General features: G+C 39.6%; 2 protein-coding genes across 2 annotated transcripts in view; one reads left to right on the top strand and one right to left on the bottom strand.

The window, feature by feature from the left end:
* Window positions 1-6,886, top strand: part of LOC111844702 (ankyrin repeat and BTB/POZ domain-containing protein 2-like) — a 31,941-nt gene extending 25,055 nt beyond the window's left edge. The window contains exons 14-18 of the mRNA XM_023813408.2: window positions 2,115-2,217; window positions 2,509-2,590; window positions 2,852-2,920; window positions 4,250-4,363; window positions 4,701-6,886. Coding sequence (XP_023669176.2) covers window positions 2,115-2,217; window positions 2,509-2,590; window positions 2,852-2,920; window positions 4,250-4,363; window positions 4,701-4,901 — 569 coding nt within the window. The 3' untranslated portion in view covers window positions 4,902-6,886. The remainder of the gene's footprint in view (window positions 1-2,114; window positions 2,218-2,508; window positions 2,591-2,851; window positions 2,921-4,249; window positions 4,364-4,700) is intronic.
* A 1,002-nt stretch (window positions 6,887-7,888) lies between these two features.
* LOC111844703 (leukocyte surface antigen CD53) lies at window positions 7,889-16,492 on the bottom strand. Its single transcript, XM_023813409.2, has 8 exons — window positions 16,367-16,492; window positions 14,297-14,404; window positions 13,614-13,802; window positions 12,653-12,727; window positions 11,632-11,736; window positions 11,032-11,136; window positions 10,137-10,220; window positions 7,889-9,541 (listed from the first exon to the last, which is right to left on the bottom strand). Exons 2-8 carry the CDS (start codon window positions 14,357-14,359, stop codon window positions 9,473-9,475), a joined length of 690 nt encoding a protein of 229 aa, XP_023669177.2. The 5' UTR covers window positions 14,360-14,404; window positions 16,367-16,492; the 3' UTR covers window positions 7,889-9,472.
* Between the last annotated feature and the right edge of the window lie 228 nt (window positions 16,493-16,720).

Genomic DNA, 16,720 nt, shown 5'->3' with positions numbered 1-16,720 from the left:
GGGGGCGAGGCGGAAGGCAGAGAGACTGCAGGAGGGGGGAGGAGAATGGCAGTCCACAGTCCAGCGCGAGTTGCTTCATCATAGCCTCCTCAACTCCGCCTCTTAGCCGGGTCAGGTGCCACACCTCTTTGGCTAAGTGTGGGTCGCTAGACGGGGAGATCTCCCTCAACAAGTCCCTAGACCAAGCAGGAAGGGTGCGAGCTGTGGGGACTTCCTGGACTTCAGGCTGCTGGAGCCAGTAACATACTTCGTCCACTAAACCGAGGTATTCCTCCTCCATAAGGCGAGGCGTCATCTTTTGTGGTCCGGTCATTCCGTCACGGTTGCATACCGGTGAAGCAGCACAGATGTCGTGAGGTCGTGTAAACAGGGATTTATTGGGAGGAAGTAACAAAAAACACTGAACAACACGCAAACTGACCGGAAAGCAGTAAGACTGACTTGGAAGCACACGAGGTAAATGAGGGGGCGTGACACACGGGAGGATTGGACGAGCAGGGCAATGCATTTTTCCGATCATGGGTGTGTGTCTGTGAATTATATATGTACAGTGGTACCTCAGTTCTCGAACTCATTAGAACTCAAATTTCTTAAAAGTCGAACAAACCAGTTGAATCTCAGAAGTCAAACCGTGAGAAATGAGTCACGCCGCCTGTCTCTCAGCGGAAACATAGGGTAACGCTTCAGTCTCAGCCTCGCATTCGCTGTGACAGCATTCTGCATGTTTACACTAGCTGAATACATATATTTAGACAGTAAAAATACATTTAGACAATGATAGACAGTAACAGTAATTATTATATAATAAAATACATTTAAAAATAAAGATTTCTTATTCATTATTTTAATATTAATAATAAACCATTAATACATTTAATTATAATAATATTATCATGCCAAGCGAGGACGGAATTCAATTCTTTTATTGTCATGTGTACAAGTACGAGTACCGTGTACAATGAAATGCTTGCTTGCATGTGCTCCTGCAGACAGTGAACATATACAACAAGACGGTTAGACAACAGGATGACAAGTGAATGAATGATAAAGTGAATTATAAATCAGTGTTATAAATAAGTATTATAAATAAGTGAATAAATAAGAACAGACAACGGAACGGAGACAAAGGCGCAGACGTCTGGGTATCGGGGAATACGGGTTTAATTACAGGTAAGGCAGGCAAAACGCAGATGGACAATACAATGACTGGACTGGGGAAACAAACTGAAACGCGGACGAAATACAGAGGACTAATGACAACAACCAGAAACAGCTGATCACACGGGGATTCCACACGGGGTTAACGAGGGGGCGTGGCACACGGAAGGAGCGGCCGATCATGGCAGGACACATTGTTTTTTTTTTACTTTACACACTGTTTGGATACATTTATTTTCTTACTTTACAAATTACTGTTTTGATAAATGTGCTTAGATGTGTTTAGTACAGTATATGCTTTTCTTGTTTTATCCGGTTCGTTTTGTGTTTAAATGCTAAAAAAAAAAACATATTTAGGTGTAATTTTTTGTGGCCGGGAACCAATTAATTGGTTTTTCATTATTTCTTATGGCGAAAATTAGATCAGAACTCGAACTTTTTAGGATTCGATCCGGAGTTCTGAACGGATTAAGTTCGAGTTCTGAGGCACCACTGTATATGCAAACTGCAGCCTGGTTCTTCTCTGTTTCTCATTGATGAACAGCTTCTTCCTTGCTTTATAGGACTTCAGTCCTGCTTCTAGCAGCCTGATATGAACTGTCTAAGCAGTGCACTTCACACCTGCACTTAATGTTTCTCATTCCTTTTGAAGGTCCACTTGATGTCATCCTATGATTCATGAGAAACTGTCAGATAAGTTAACGGTCATCTCTGGCATTAGAAAGTCACTTCCGCCCTCTACCTGGCTGGTTTCTGGTCTGTCTTAGAAATTGTGAACCTGGAAGAAACCTGCCAGCGCAACCTTCTGCCAGCAGAATCATGATTAAGCCGGGAATTAAAAATGTAGATTTGTTTAAAAATATAGAGTGGTCTGAATTTTTTTTACAGCTGTGTGTGTGTGTGTGTGTATATATATATATCACAATATTTCAATTTCATATTCCTATTGTCCTCAGACCCTGCCTTCCTGAATAACAAGGAGATGTGTGACATCACCTTCTTGGTGGAGGGCGAGCTGTTCTACGGACACAAGGACCTAGTGTCTTCTGCATCTCCGGGGTTAGAGAGCTCCCCTGATTGGAGAGATAATCTCCCTACTGTGGGGTGACAGCATGTGGTTGCAATACCCCTGACCATCCTTCACCTCCAAACTCATTCTTTATGAAATTTTAGTGATCATTAATGCAATCTGTTATAATTAATTTTTGACTCCTACTGTTTGTTGAACTATGGCTGGTGGTCTATCTGAAAATGGACAACTTCTTATAAGCTGCAAACACCAACGGCTAACAGCATCAGCAAAGCAGAAGCATGTGGGCTTTTCTGAATCAACATGCCTTTGTGCTGCAGGCTTGAGAAGCTGATCTGTGAAGCATCGGCATGGAGCTCTGTCCCAGTGGAGGTTCCTGACATCAAATACAAGACCTTCCAGGTGATCCAGCCATTCCGCATGTGACCTGGGGCTGATGTGTGCATAGCAGCCAACTTACACACCTTTACTATAATTTATAATGTGTTATCCAGCAGAACATTCCCTTGTATCCTGTAACTTGCATCTGACTGCAAACCTTGCCCTAAAACGATCACACAGCTTTGGGCAATGCAGGAAAAAGGAATGTCAGGTGAAACAGGGCTCCAGTGAAAGAGCTTATGAGTCAGTATTTACAGTGCATTGTGGGTCTTTTCCTGACAGTTGGTGATGCAGTACATATACAGCGGGGCAGCTGAAGGCTTCCATATAGGCAAGCAGGAGGCCTTGGAGGTATGGGACCTGTAGACATCATTATATAACAAACGCTTTGTTGTATATACTGCTGTAGCTATTTTTGATGGTTAAATATCTTGCTGTAGGCTACAAGCACAGATACAGCTTTAGCTATAAGTTAAAGTGATGGCTATAGGTATTTATGTAGACATCACTGCAGACTAAGAATGTGGTTTAGATTTTGCAGAAGACATAACTGTAGTCATTGCCATAGGCTAAAGACATTGACGTCTGCTAAGGGCGACCCCTGCAAACACTGCCTCTTATACTATTCTGGGCCAAAGACAGGAGACAGCACTGAAGGTGATACTTCCCACTCTGAAGAGAACCATGTGGAGACAGGGATGGCCAAGGTCACGTCACTGGGAAGAGGATTTCCCATGTCAGGGTTTATAAGGGCTCAGGTGCAAGGCAAACATTAGAGGGGAGACACAAAAAACAAGACTGAGAAAAAGAAAATAAAATTTTGGTGTGATGTTGAAACTCCAGTATAAGCAGTCTCCAAGTTACAAATGAGTTCCCTTCCCTAAGTCTGTCATTAAGTTGAATTTGTAGGTAAGTCAGAAAAATGATTAAACCGTACATGATAATAATAATAAAAATTATGATACAGTAATAATAAAAGTAGCTACATGCAGTACTGTACCGTACCTCAAGCCGACGAACCACTGAAGCCTTGCAGTGTTTTCATGAGCGTTACGAAGTGGTGTGTGCGTTTGTTATTACAAATCGTCTTTTACACAAATTTTTAAGATAATGGACTTTCTGGCAGTCCATTCATAAGGGACTACCTAAATAAACTCCACACAGACAGAGCAGAGGCACGATTTGCCCTAAACCGTACATCATTATGCTATTCTCACTATTGTTATAGATGTCAGTTTGCTTTGATATCACTGCAGACGTTATTGTTACAAAGAGTAATAGATTTACTCTAGATATCCATTATTGACTTTACAGATCATATCATTATAGATGTATCTAAAAGCATTGTTATATGTGTAGTCGTTTCTAAAGGCATTGCTGGATGTGTAATTCTATAGGAGCACCATGTGGTGTTTCAGGGACAGTGCTTAATGGCTAGTGTGGAGCTGCTAATATGGTAGCAAATTGGATGACAGTTTAAAACCATTACACAGTATAGTTAGCAATAGTTTTATAGCTGGTCATGGCAAATTATAAGAGGTTAAATCAAGTAATAATTTAATGTTTGCAGATACATATGAAATGTGTTATGTGCCCGGAAGCTTGTTGAATGAATGCAGAGTCTGCAGTTCTTTATTGATGGATTCATTGTTGGGGTCTCCGCATGCCTGTTTCCATTAGGTGCTGCATGCTGCTCACGACTTTGGCATTACTGGCCTGAGGCGGCACTGTGAGCTGCTGTGCTCTAAGAACATCTCCCCGTCTGATGCAGCGAATGTCTACCGGCAGGCTAAGGTGGGGAAGCCATGCCTGCGTTTTTATGTGCCTGATCCTTTCCTACACTTTCTGCATATTACGCATATTACCCCCCTACCGGGTTTGGACATATTGTTTCTAATACATTTTCCAGCTTTTCCACGCTCATTTTTAAAATGAATTGCCTTTCACGTTAAACTTCTACATAATCACTGAGTTTAATGTGTAAGTATGATGATGGCGTCGGATGGCACATGGAGTGCTTTTCTAGCCAGTCACATTTTGAATGTACAGCAGGTACAGTATAAATATAAATTGAATCACCATGAAGGAGTGAAGTGGAAAGCCTCAATCCAGCTGTCCCCCACTTCTGCAGGTGGACCAGGCCACTGAACTGAAAACTTTCTGTGAAGGCTACTTTCTGAAGAACATGGTGACCCTGCTGGATGTCAGCTCCTTCCGCCGCCTCCTATTGGCTAGCGAGGACAAAGACAGCCTGGGAAAGGCCCTGCTGCACACTCTCACTGCCCGCATGCAGGCTCTCAACCAGCCAACTACCAAGGAGACCATGGTGTAGGGCGCCACCTGCTGCCTTTAGAATAGCATCGCATGGGGTAGAATAAAAAGCTTTTCTACTTCTGCCAGCTGGGCACATGACTCAGCATGCAGGGTTTGATCCAAGGATTTATTGATCATTAAACTTCATTAAGTCAGCGACCAAAAGAAAGTGGACCAGTTAAAGGTATCAATTTGTCAACCACTGATCGTAAAAATTGTCAGTTTTTTGCTAATATTTGCAATTTTACAAAGTGTTTTTGCTCTTAATATGAAAGCAGCTTTAATGCAAAGCAAAATATAAAGATCCAGCTTTCTGAGTACCTTAACTTACCATCCAGGTTGTTGGGAGGTGCCTGTCTGGTTTCCATGGAGACCTTGGCCGCAAAAACGCATTTTTGTGGCAAAGAATCAAACATCTGAATGAGAGCTGAATGACATTCTCCATTTGAGGGAGGGATTAGTTGTCAAAAGCCTCCTCTAGAGGGCACAGTTTTATACAGTGCAGGACAAAAGTCTGGACACACCTGAAAATCATTTGCTTTTCAACAAGATAGTGACATTAAGCACACCATTTGTTATGCATGGTTATGTAGTATTATTATTATTATCTTGTGAAGGAGTGCTGTAACAGATGACCTGGCCCCCACAATCCCCCCACCTAAACCCTACAGAGCTGCTTTGTGATGACTTGGATCTAAGAGTAAGAGAACCAACTTTCAAGACTGTTGGAGAAGCATTCCAGGTGGCTACATCTGGATGCAGCTTGAAAGAATGCCAAGGGTCTGAAATGCTGTCATAGAAGCAAAAACCGGATATGTTGAAGAGTCCAAAATCTTTAAAAAAAAAATTTAAGATGTTGAACACTGTTTTGGTGATAGCAATAATTATTAATATTACTTCCTTGCCTTGTGGCCTTTTACTACAAGGTGAATAACAAATGCATTAAAAACTGGTGTGTCCAGACTTTTGACTGTTTATGAAACAGAATTCCCACTCAGACTTGCAGGGACAGTATTTTGTCTTCCCTTCATCCACCTGCACCAACTGTATGGTGGGATTTTCGCGGTGTCACGACACACCAGGTTTTACCTTGAGGGTCCATGGTGAAAACATGACACAGGTATAGGTACAGGGCCTTCCGTTAAGTCTCCTGGCAAGCTTTTAATGCAGTGTCATGGTGAAGCATTCATGGTGAAGCTTCATGGTGAAGCACTGCTCCATCACTGCCCTGGCTTATCACACTGCCTCCCAGGCATCCTGAGAATGTCAGTTATACACAGTTCCAATCATCCTGTCTTATCTATTGTGTTCCCCAACATTTAAGGATATGCGGGAGTCAGACCAAAACAAACCTTTAGACGCATCAGGGACTCTCAGACAAGATATTGTGAGTGTTAAGTGCACATAGATTATACACACATGGAGTGATGCATGCACTAGTCCACACAGCTACACACACACCCACCATTTAAGCATGCACTTATCCAGCCTGCCGCTATACCGTCTCTCCAGAGCTGGCCAGACAGTAGGCCAGTGTGTAGGCACCCCATCAAGCTGGCTCCATAGTTGTAATGCTGTATTTGTCCAATAAATATAAAGAGAGCTATAAAGAGAAAAATCCAGATGTAACTGACAATCAACGCTAGTATTCTGTGAATCATAAAAATAGCTAATAATAATACTAGCGATAACAATACATTGACAGAAGTAATATCAAAGAGGAAACCTCAGGTTAGGGTCTTTGTAGCTTATGATATCTATGTTTTTGATCAGATGTTTAACACATACGATGTAGTTCGGCTCTGACTTCAGCCATGCTATGCATTTTGCGTATAAATGCACGCATTCCACACATGCATTTTCACTGAAATAATGTGCAATGCTTTGGTTTACCTCCTATATTTGTATTTTTTTCTTCCCTAACATTTTATTGCCTATGACTGTGAGGGAAAGTTTGTATTTTGTTCTGTAAAATATTGTAATTAAACAGTGTGTTTAGTTAAACTGCGGTTTACCTCCGGTCATTCTCAGAAACGCGTCTCTGACATTTGTTCCTTTTCTGATTAAGCATGTGTGTGTATGTGACTCATAGTGGCACAAATGAACATGTGAGGAGTGACCACTATTTTCAGAGCTAACAAGCAGACACACAGGGAAGTTTTAGTCAAACTCTGTCATTTCTACCTATACAACAGATCTGGTCTTGCTTTTTTAGTGATTAAGGTACATTTCTAAGGGGGTTTTGTGATGGAAATATTCTGTCAGCTTCTTTAGAAACTAAAAGCAACACTTCTATTTAAGGCAGTGCCCTTATGTTGGTTAACCACCCCCGTGTTCAAGCCCACTAGCTTGGTGTATGGAGACATAAAGACAGAATACATGCCCTAGGTCTATGATGATCATATATAGGCTGACACAGGGTGAATGGCATGTTAATTTTACACACATAGACCGACACTACCTGATACAGTCTAATGTAGGCAGATAAAGGTCAATGCAAACCAAAAGACAACACAAGCTTCAAAAAAGTGTAGACAAGCAAAGAAAAGTTGGCACAGGATGACAGACTAATACATGCTAGCATAAGCCAAGAAGCTGAGATTAGTGCCAACTAACACAAGATGAAACATGAACTAGAAGCTAACCACCAGCAGTTCATGTTTTCATTATTATAATGTTACCCTGCCGATGTAAAATAGTGCTGAACGGGATGCTCCAATCTATTTTCATTATATAATCAACATGTTTTTTACAGTATTGATTAATTTTACAATGTGTAAATTTTACATTTCATCTAATATTTACAAATCAGGAGGAACAATTCAACATAGCATTAGCAATTTATAAATGCAAATAAAATATTAATTCTTTTACAGTTTATTGATATGTATTAAAAAATGTAAAGAATTGAATATTAAATGGTACTAGAATGAGGCATGACAAATATACTGCATTGAAAATCAGTGCCAATACAAAATATAATAAATATAATCTGAAAAACAATAGTTATTTTGTGAAAGGTCTATTTATTCAGTGACTCAATTGCTTTGAATATGTTTGAAGTAGGACCAGAAGACCCCTATAATACTAATGAGTTACAGCTTTGCTGAAGTTAGCATTTTGCTTAATAATTAAGCCAAGGTGCAGCATGATTTCAAAGCAGTTTTTTAACTGTGTGTAACACATGCATCAGACCTACTGGCTGCTATGATAGGCACATGTATTTATGCTTGTATGATGTGATAAAAAGTCTCTTTAATATGTTTACTTGTCTACCATACACCGCAGATAACATAGAATTGTGGTGGGATGCAGTAATCTTGATGAATTTAATAAAAGAAAAACCAAACCTAAATGTTACAATTGCACTGTAACATACAACGTGAATAGAATCCTAGCCTGCTAACAAGTACTAGCATTCTCCAATAGTGCCTTAGAATCACACTCAATCTCGTAATAACATGAATACAAGCTATACATACAAAAATTACACTGATATCAGCAACAAACCTTTGCAGCACTGGGTGTCAATTTACATTTGCTGTGAACATGCTGCACGTTTTATAAATGCCCAGTGAAATGCTTGCACAAATTGCTTCCATCTTTTACAACCTCTTATCAAGTATAGATTCAAGGTGAGCCTGAAGCCCAGTGCACAGGGCTCAGGACACATGGCAGATGCCCATCCATCACAGCCTAATGTGACATCACATACAGCCACAGGAAAAATGAAGAGACCACTTCATATTTATAAACAAATCTGCATTTTTAAATCCTGCTTTAATCCTGGTTCTGCTGGCAGAAGCTATGCTGAGCAGCAGGATGCATTCAGGTTTAAAATTTCTAAGACAGCTTTACACAAGAATAAGGTGAAGCAGGAGACACTGAAAATGACCTGGAACCAGCCAGGTAAAGGGCGGAAGTGACATTCTAATGCCAGAGATGACGGTTAACTTATCCAACTCATAAATTGTAGGATGGCATAAAGTGACCTTCAAAGGGAATGGGAAACAATAAGTGCTGATGTGAAGTTCACTGCTAGGACAGTGTATCAGACTCCTAGAAGCAGGACTGAGGTCCCATAAAGCAAGGAAGAAGCCCTTCATTAATGAGAAACAGAGAAGAACCAGGCTGCAGTTTGCAGAGTATTGTATAATAAACATATATTATACACAGACGCACACCCATAAATTGAGAAAATTGTGCTGTGGTCTCTAATTTTTTTCTGCGGCTGTACTGTATATATTATTTGTTATCTGAGTAAAAACAAAAGATAAAATTTAAGGAAAGACTAAGTATCATTATGATTATATTTTAAAAGCTTAAGTAATTCAGTCTCAAAATAATTAATACCAGGCAATCTAGTTGATTACCTTTAAATTCAATTACTTTCACAAAATCATCAGCATATGAACAATTTTGATGTACCTTACATATACAATGACAATAGAGGCTTTTCCATTTAAAAATCAATGGCTATAATACAAAACAAGTAAAGTGAGATCAGTTTAGGGAGCTGTGACTGCAAGGGGAACTTTCATGACCTTCACCTCCAGCTGTCTTGACAGGTCACCGTATTCAGAGGCTGCTTCACTTGTAGCCCAGTCCAGACTGGCTTATGTGACAGAACAGCGTCATGGAGAAGCACATGGCCAAGACCTACTCGAGACCATGGAGAGACAGATCGAGAGTCAGACCAGACAACTGATGACCCATGTAAGCATCACATTTGGGGGGGGGGGGGGGGGGGTATTTGATTTGCTTTTGCAACTTCTGCATTTACTAATAGTGTTTTATGGGAAATCCTACGTCCTCTATGGAAACCTAAAAATCTGTGTCAGATAAATGGCATGTCACATATCAAATATCACCCTCTTACGTGACATTTGGTTCGCTGTAAGCAATGGTTTGTTATTATTTGCAGTGGAACCACATGTAGGATGGACACAATACCATCTGAAAGTCACCAAAGGTGTTCTGATCTTAATTTGAACATCTGGAAATATACTCTTGATTGTCCGGTGGCTGATGATTCAATAAACTTTGTATAAGAATTTTCTTGAAGTTCTATAATAATTTGTTTTAAATTGTATCTTAACCACGAGCATGCTTAGATTTTGCAATGATTATTTAGCATATTATTCATTTCACCATAAAGACCACAACCTGTGACATAAACTAAGCCAAAGGCTGAATATGAATATGGTTTGGAACTGGTGTGAATGCAGAAGTGTTTCGGGGGTGGCTGGTGTACCTCGATGATGCACATGACAATCACAATGGCCCCAATGGTCAGGAGGTTATCCTCATAGTTGTCCTTCAGTTTTTTGTAGCAGCCCTGGGGGTGGGGGGGACGGGGACGGCGAGCAGACAGGAACATCATATTACCAGCACGGACATAGCATATAGCATTGACACTCCATTATTTGTTATCTATTATTTGTCCAAATGAGGATGATAAGCTCTCTAAGTGTGTAATGCATAACATTTTATTGGACAGTCACTTGTAGCCATATATTTTGCATATCGTTAATTAGTATACCATTAACTTAAAGTGTGCAACTGATTTAAGATTTGTGACTTCACAAATCATGTTGAACAAGATTCATATATAAAACCATCTATAATTTTGGGCTTCCAAATTTCTTTAAAATATTTTGAAATTTTGCAAATTTTGCAATCCATTCTTGCACAATATTGAAATGTACTATATCTGTACAGATATAACCAAATAAATTCCTGTATGCTCATTTAAAATGACACATTTTGCAATTTATTAAATGTTATCATAAATTTGATAATGGTTGTTTAATTTGATCATTTATGGATATGCGCGTGATGCCATCCCTCAAAAACTTGTAAACCCTTGTTGTAAGAGCCACTGAAAATTCTAATAATCCATCTCCTCCAATGAAATTTGGGGAAATGTGGGATTATAGAAACCCTGTGGGATTATAGAATTCATGCTCAAGTGAACATACAAATGAAAAGGGAAGAAACTTTGGGAAGAATTTGAGCAGGAGGAACACTCTAAGAAAAAAAAAAACAGAAAAATCATTCTCTGCAAATTAAAGACCAACTGAGTTTAAAATCTGGAACTGAAGGTTATGATTAGGAAGCCAACACCATCTGCCTGTACACTGCATTACCTTTTCCCAGAGGCGTGGTTCATTCTTGCAGTCGGAAGTCTGACAGCAGGAGTGAGGAATATTTTGTCCCCATTCAGTTGCATTATGAACACCACAGCACTGAAACTGCAAGCAACAAAATCAACATGCAATGCAGGGTCTGAAGAAAACAAAAAACGGGACCCTGCTCCTGTTTCTGTCAAGGTGCAGAATGTTCGTTCTTACAGTAGAAATGTTGTGTGAAAGTATAATTTGTTCCACCAAAGGTTATGCATGCCACACTTTATAAAAATGCTTTCTGAGAAGCAAATAATATTTCGTAATTATATGATGAGTATGTGATGATTGTATATAGAACATTGTGAAACAAGTTATCATTTTAAAATCCTGTTTACAAGATGATATCAGAAAAATCTATGTTTATGACTATCGATCCACATCACTAATTAGGAATTAAACAGAAAAGAATGAATAAAATAGTTTGTCTGGTAATATAAATGCTTGCTTAGAATATTTACTTTATAAAATTACTAGAACTTATTTACCAAATTGAACTAATAAAATGTGCAAAATAACAGTCAAAGTAATAAATTGATTGAAATTATTATAATTTGAACTTACTAATTTCTGCAATTTGTCCCAGTCATCAGTTTCATTATTACTTTTTCTTAATTTGTGGGAATGTTCCAGACTTTCAGTTAAGTCTGTTTCAATGAATGTGTCGATCTGCAGAGGAAAAACACAATATGACTGTCTACTGCAATTCAACTGCCTGCAATCAGAATTAATCCATTTTCAAACATTATACCGTGGGGGGGATTTCTATCATATGAAGATATATGTATAGCATTTGCAGATTAATAAATAATAACTAAATACAGATCCCCAGACCATTTAAAAATTGAAAATGAAATGTATATGGTAAAAATGCTAAAACTGAAGAGCAAATACACATTTAAACATGCATACAATGCCTGAGAGAGTTAACTATTCCAATTCTAAATTTATCTGCCCTTGATGGGTTCTTTCCATTAATGCTCATGTATAAGCTAATACCACAAACGCCTAAAAGAAACTAGTTTAGTGCTGAATTATATATAAAAAATTAAAGAAAAGATCTGGGTGGCATGGTTTACTCAGTGGATTAGAATGCTGCTTCCTGGTTGTATGATCACCCTCAGTTCTCTGGCTTCTAAAGGTGTGCAGTTAGGGTACCTGGTGACTCTAAATTGTCAGTAGTATGTGTGGACTGTGATGGACGGGTAGGTGTGTAGGGTGCAGCCCAGCCTTGTGCCCTGCACTGCTTGGGAAAGGCTCCAGCCCCCCATGACTATATCCAAGATATACAGTTAGAGGATAGATGGAACAGCAAAGGTCAGTCCCCCATCGGTTATCTTAAGTTATGCTTATTGCCGTCCCCATGTTTTTAACAATGTTTTAAATCATATAGTGTTCAGTAATAAAATATTATTTTCCCATGTAAAATCCAAACATTAAGATACTTCATGAAATACAGTTAAAATACTTGGGGAACCCATATATAAATATTTTTTAAGCATTTAAACTGTTTTGTCAAACAAAATTGCTGTATTTTTTGTACAGGTGTGGAATACACACACACACACACACACAACCAACTCACCTTTCTCTCATACAACAGCAGAAGACAGGCCACAGACAGCTCGGCCATCATCAGGATGAAGAGCAGGATGAAAAACTGCAAACACCAAACACCAAAGACACAAATCTCTCAGCGATGGCAGAATCACAACAGTGACAATCAAACTATGATATCAAACTGAAATAGATATTCAAATGTTTATGCAAATTTTTGTGATGTACAGACTCAGAAACAGTCAGAATGTAGTGAAGCATGAAAGAGAAATGACTATGAACCATCAGCCGTGGAGTGAAAGATGAGAGAAAGAAGAAGGCAAAATACAGAGTAGCATATTTTGAGGTACAGGACGTCCATCTTTGGTAACAAATGACGAACAGGCTGATCTGTTATGTGTCTTTTCATCTCACACACAACACCCGAGTCCCACTGTTCACCTTGCAGGTGGTGAGCTAACAAACTGACGGTTCACAGCCACTTCTCTCTAAGCCTTGCTGGGTTACACCGCCTCCAGGCCTGGCTGCAGGCTTGGGTCCCAACAACCCTATTCCTGGCACAGCACGTTGGGTTTGCTTGGTGTCTTTCATGGCAGCTATTATTAAATGATAGTTTGTCTGGCTGCTCTCCACAGACCTGCTGGTCATGAAAAGCCCCAACAGGAGCTCATGCTCCAGGTGACATACATCTATTGATCTCTGAAGCTTGCAAACTATTCCACTATGCCAACATTCTTAAACAGAGTATGCTTACAATGTAGCATCTGGGTAATAGAATTTGTATTCTTGGAAAGGTGATCTGGTCTGACCTGCTCAGGATGCTGCCATGGCAACCCTCACCAGGAAAAACAGCAGGACTGTGACACACCAGACAGGATGAAGTAACCGGGGGGGGGGGGGGGGCGAGCCCACAAGAATATGGCCAATCAATGAGAAAAGGCCAGTGAAACCCACAGAAGAGATTACAAGACAAGAGCACGGACACTCACAGATAAGAGGAGGCATCGATTTTCCTTGAGGGCACCCAGGAAACCCAGGAATGAGATGCAGGTCACAATAGTGCCGATGATCACAAGGCCACTGGCCAGATTGATGGAGGGAAGGGATGGGATCAACGAAGAGAACTTGGAGTTTATCATCAGGTAGACCCCGGTGCCAAGGACGATTGTTCCAAACAACTGCCACACAGATAGAAGAGACCATAAATGAATATATTCCCCATAACAGAATTCGAAGGCAACAAACAGGGGTGAGAACATAACTGAACAATTAGTCTTTGCATTATGGCACAGTAAACATAATGTGTAGATAGCATATTCCTTGTCAAAAACTCAAGTGTCTTTTAAGTTCTTGGTAACAAGCTGCTTATTAAATGTTCCATGAAGAATGCAGGGCAGAAACCCTGGCAAAATAAATACAAACTGATATACTGACATGAATGCAATTTCACTTGGCAGCTTTTTTTTTATCACGTTGAATATACTTGGCAAACTTGGAATTTGGCTAAAAAAGGTATCTGGATGGTAAATGTACTGGCTGTCTGCTTAGCTTCCACACCTTATAGACTATAATGGAGTGAATTCCAGTGGAACCCATTGTAATTGAATGAATGACAATCAGGAAGGATTTTTGAAGCACTCTTTGTTTAAATGAGATTGACACTGAAGCCTACCCAGCAGAGAAAGTTGATTGCACACATTGTGTACTTGAGACAGTTCAGGCAGCTCTGAGACATCGCTATTGACTGGTGCTCAATCCTACAGAAAAACACTTTTATGCCCTGGTGAAAGAGAGAGAGGTCAATATAACTTACAGTTCATACATCACATCTCACAAAGATCCATATACCTCTAAACACTCACACCAGTGTGGGTCAAAAACCTGCCTTTAGAAAAAGAATCATGCGTCATGCTCAGCAGCACAAAACGGACTGCACTTCCTGTTCCTGTTACATTTCAAGTTTCCATTTATAACTTCCTGTACAGCTTCTCATATATGCATTTCAGGGTGAGGCAGAGTTGGAAATACAAACCGATAAATGCTGACGAAGCTAAAAACAAACGACAAAATTAATTTTGTGTGGAATCAATCTTTAAATGACACATTTAGTTTAACATCACACTATTTCCTATGCATCAAAAGAAAACAGTCTCAAATTCTGAAAACTATAAACAGAGAATTGCTTTGCTGTGTGTCTCATCAAGACATGCATACATACCACCCATCCTGCCTGTGATGTGTGGGTTTCCTTCAGCTACACAAAAAAGTCATGTTCTTAAATTGCCTTTGGTTTGTGTGTCTGTGCTCTACGATGGATTGGCACCCCATCCATGCCCTATGCTGCCTAGGATAGACTAATCTTATCCAGAAAGGGTCGCTGTGTATGTGGGTTTTCACCGCAACTCCCTAATTAGATTACTAATTAGAAGACTGAATGGCTGAAAAGTCCACACACCTGGGTTTGAACAGATGACCTAAAGGTTACCCCGAAAACCAGCATACACACCGGCCCTTTGCGCATAAGATTGTCGACCCCTGTTCTAGAGGTACTGCAACCCTGTACAAAATGAATATGGATAGATCCATGTTCTATGCAATTTCCTGCTGAGAAATTACTATTGCATTTTAATGGCCCTATTTACAGTAGTAGAAGCCTGGAGTCAGGAAGAAGGTCTCTTTAAATAATTTTTATAGAAAGAAAAAACCTGCAGTGACAACTAGCACATTTATAATCTTCAAGCAATACAACTTTTTGTAGTGCTGCACAATCAGATACCTACATATCTTATAATTCAGCTCCAATTCAACCACTTATACATGCAACCAGAATGAGAACAATCCTATCACCTCTGTACACCCATCACATGATTTCTATTCTGCAACAACAAAACCCTTATTCTAGTATCTGACCATAACAGAAAGGTTTTAGGACAAGGGGACAACCAGCATGTTGAAACGTGCTAGAAACCCTCCTTCCTACCACACTAAAAAGTTGTATACTGGTGCCTAAACATAAAAACATTGTTTCCAAACAAGGCAATAACTTTGTGTGAAACTCAGCTTTGAAACTTTTAATCTTGAGTCACTCCTAGTCTGTGCTACAATACCAGCAGTCTGGGCAGCAGGCCTTCCCTGCACGCTGCTATTTATCAACTTCCTTGGAATCTTATTAACTTTTTTAATGTTTTACTGCAAACAGATCAACTTCCCTATTTTTTGACAAAGTGATTTTTTGTCTAGATTTACTTTCATTTGATTTGCTTATATCTTGTCAAAACCGGTCTCCTGAGCTGAATGTGATCTGTTGTGGTTAAAAGGTGCTGTCTTTCGTACAGTAAATTGAAAAGGTTCAGCATCAGGGCTGTCTAAAGAATACTGCGTTATGATAACCGTAATACTTGCTAAAACTAATTTAAATAACACTTCAAAAGTATAAGCTATTAACAGCATGCTGTCATAGAAAACAAAACACAGCTTTAGTGTAATAAAGATGGACTTGGAGTGTTCGTGATGTCTGACACTTAGGAAGCGGCAATAGTTCAGCATTGCCAACGTCCATACAATATAAGAATGAAAAGCTCGATGCTTTTTATGGAAAGAATGTAACTTTTGACAGCCCAAAAAGAAACAGACCCGTCACCTACAGGTCCCAAAGAACAAAACATGTAAAAGCTAAAATTTAGATCTCACTTATCACTCCGCCATCAATCTTTTGCAGGAAAGATCAATAAGACATTCTTACCTGGTTAATTTTTGTTTCCTCTACAAAGTCACAAATAACTGGCAATGACTGATGTTAACATTACAACATAGAATGAAGTCACCTCTGGCAGTCAGAACATAAGGCGTATCATGAAAAGGAAGAAGGCGGAGCATGTAGCTAACGGAGCAAGAGGGGGTTTCTTTTTCTGAATTTCACTTCTGCTTCCCACAAACATTCTCAAAAATACATTCTGAGGGGCCAGCACTCAGTGGTAGAAATAGTGGAGTGTGACACCTGGAAAATGTCTTTATGTACCCGTTTCGGCAACATAAGATAGCACAACAAAAAAAGGCTGCATTGTATTTGTAAATATTTGTTTTGATGGACCTAGAT

The sequence above is a fragment of the Paramormyrops kingsleyae genome, chromosome 6 (genome assembly GCF_048594095.1).
Source record: "Paramormyrops kingsleyae isolate MSU_618 chromosome 6, PKINGS_0.4, whole genome shotgun sequence".
NCBI classification, from domain to species: domain Eukaryota; kingdom Metazoa; phylum Chordata; class Actinopteri; order Osteoglossiformes; family Mormyridae; genus Paramormyrops; species Paramormyrops kingsleyae.
Note: the sequence above shows the minus strand (reverse complement) of the source record. Positions and strands in the feature narration are given on the sequence as shown.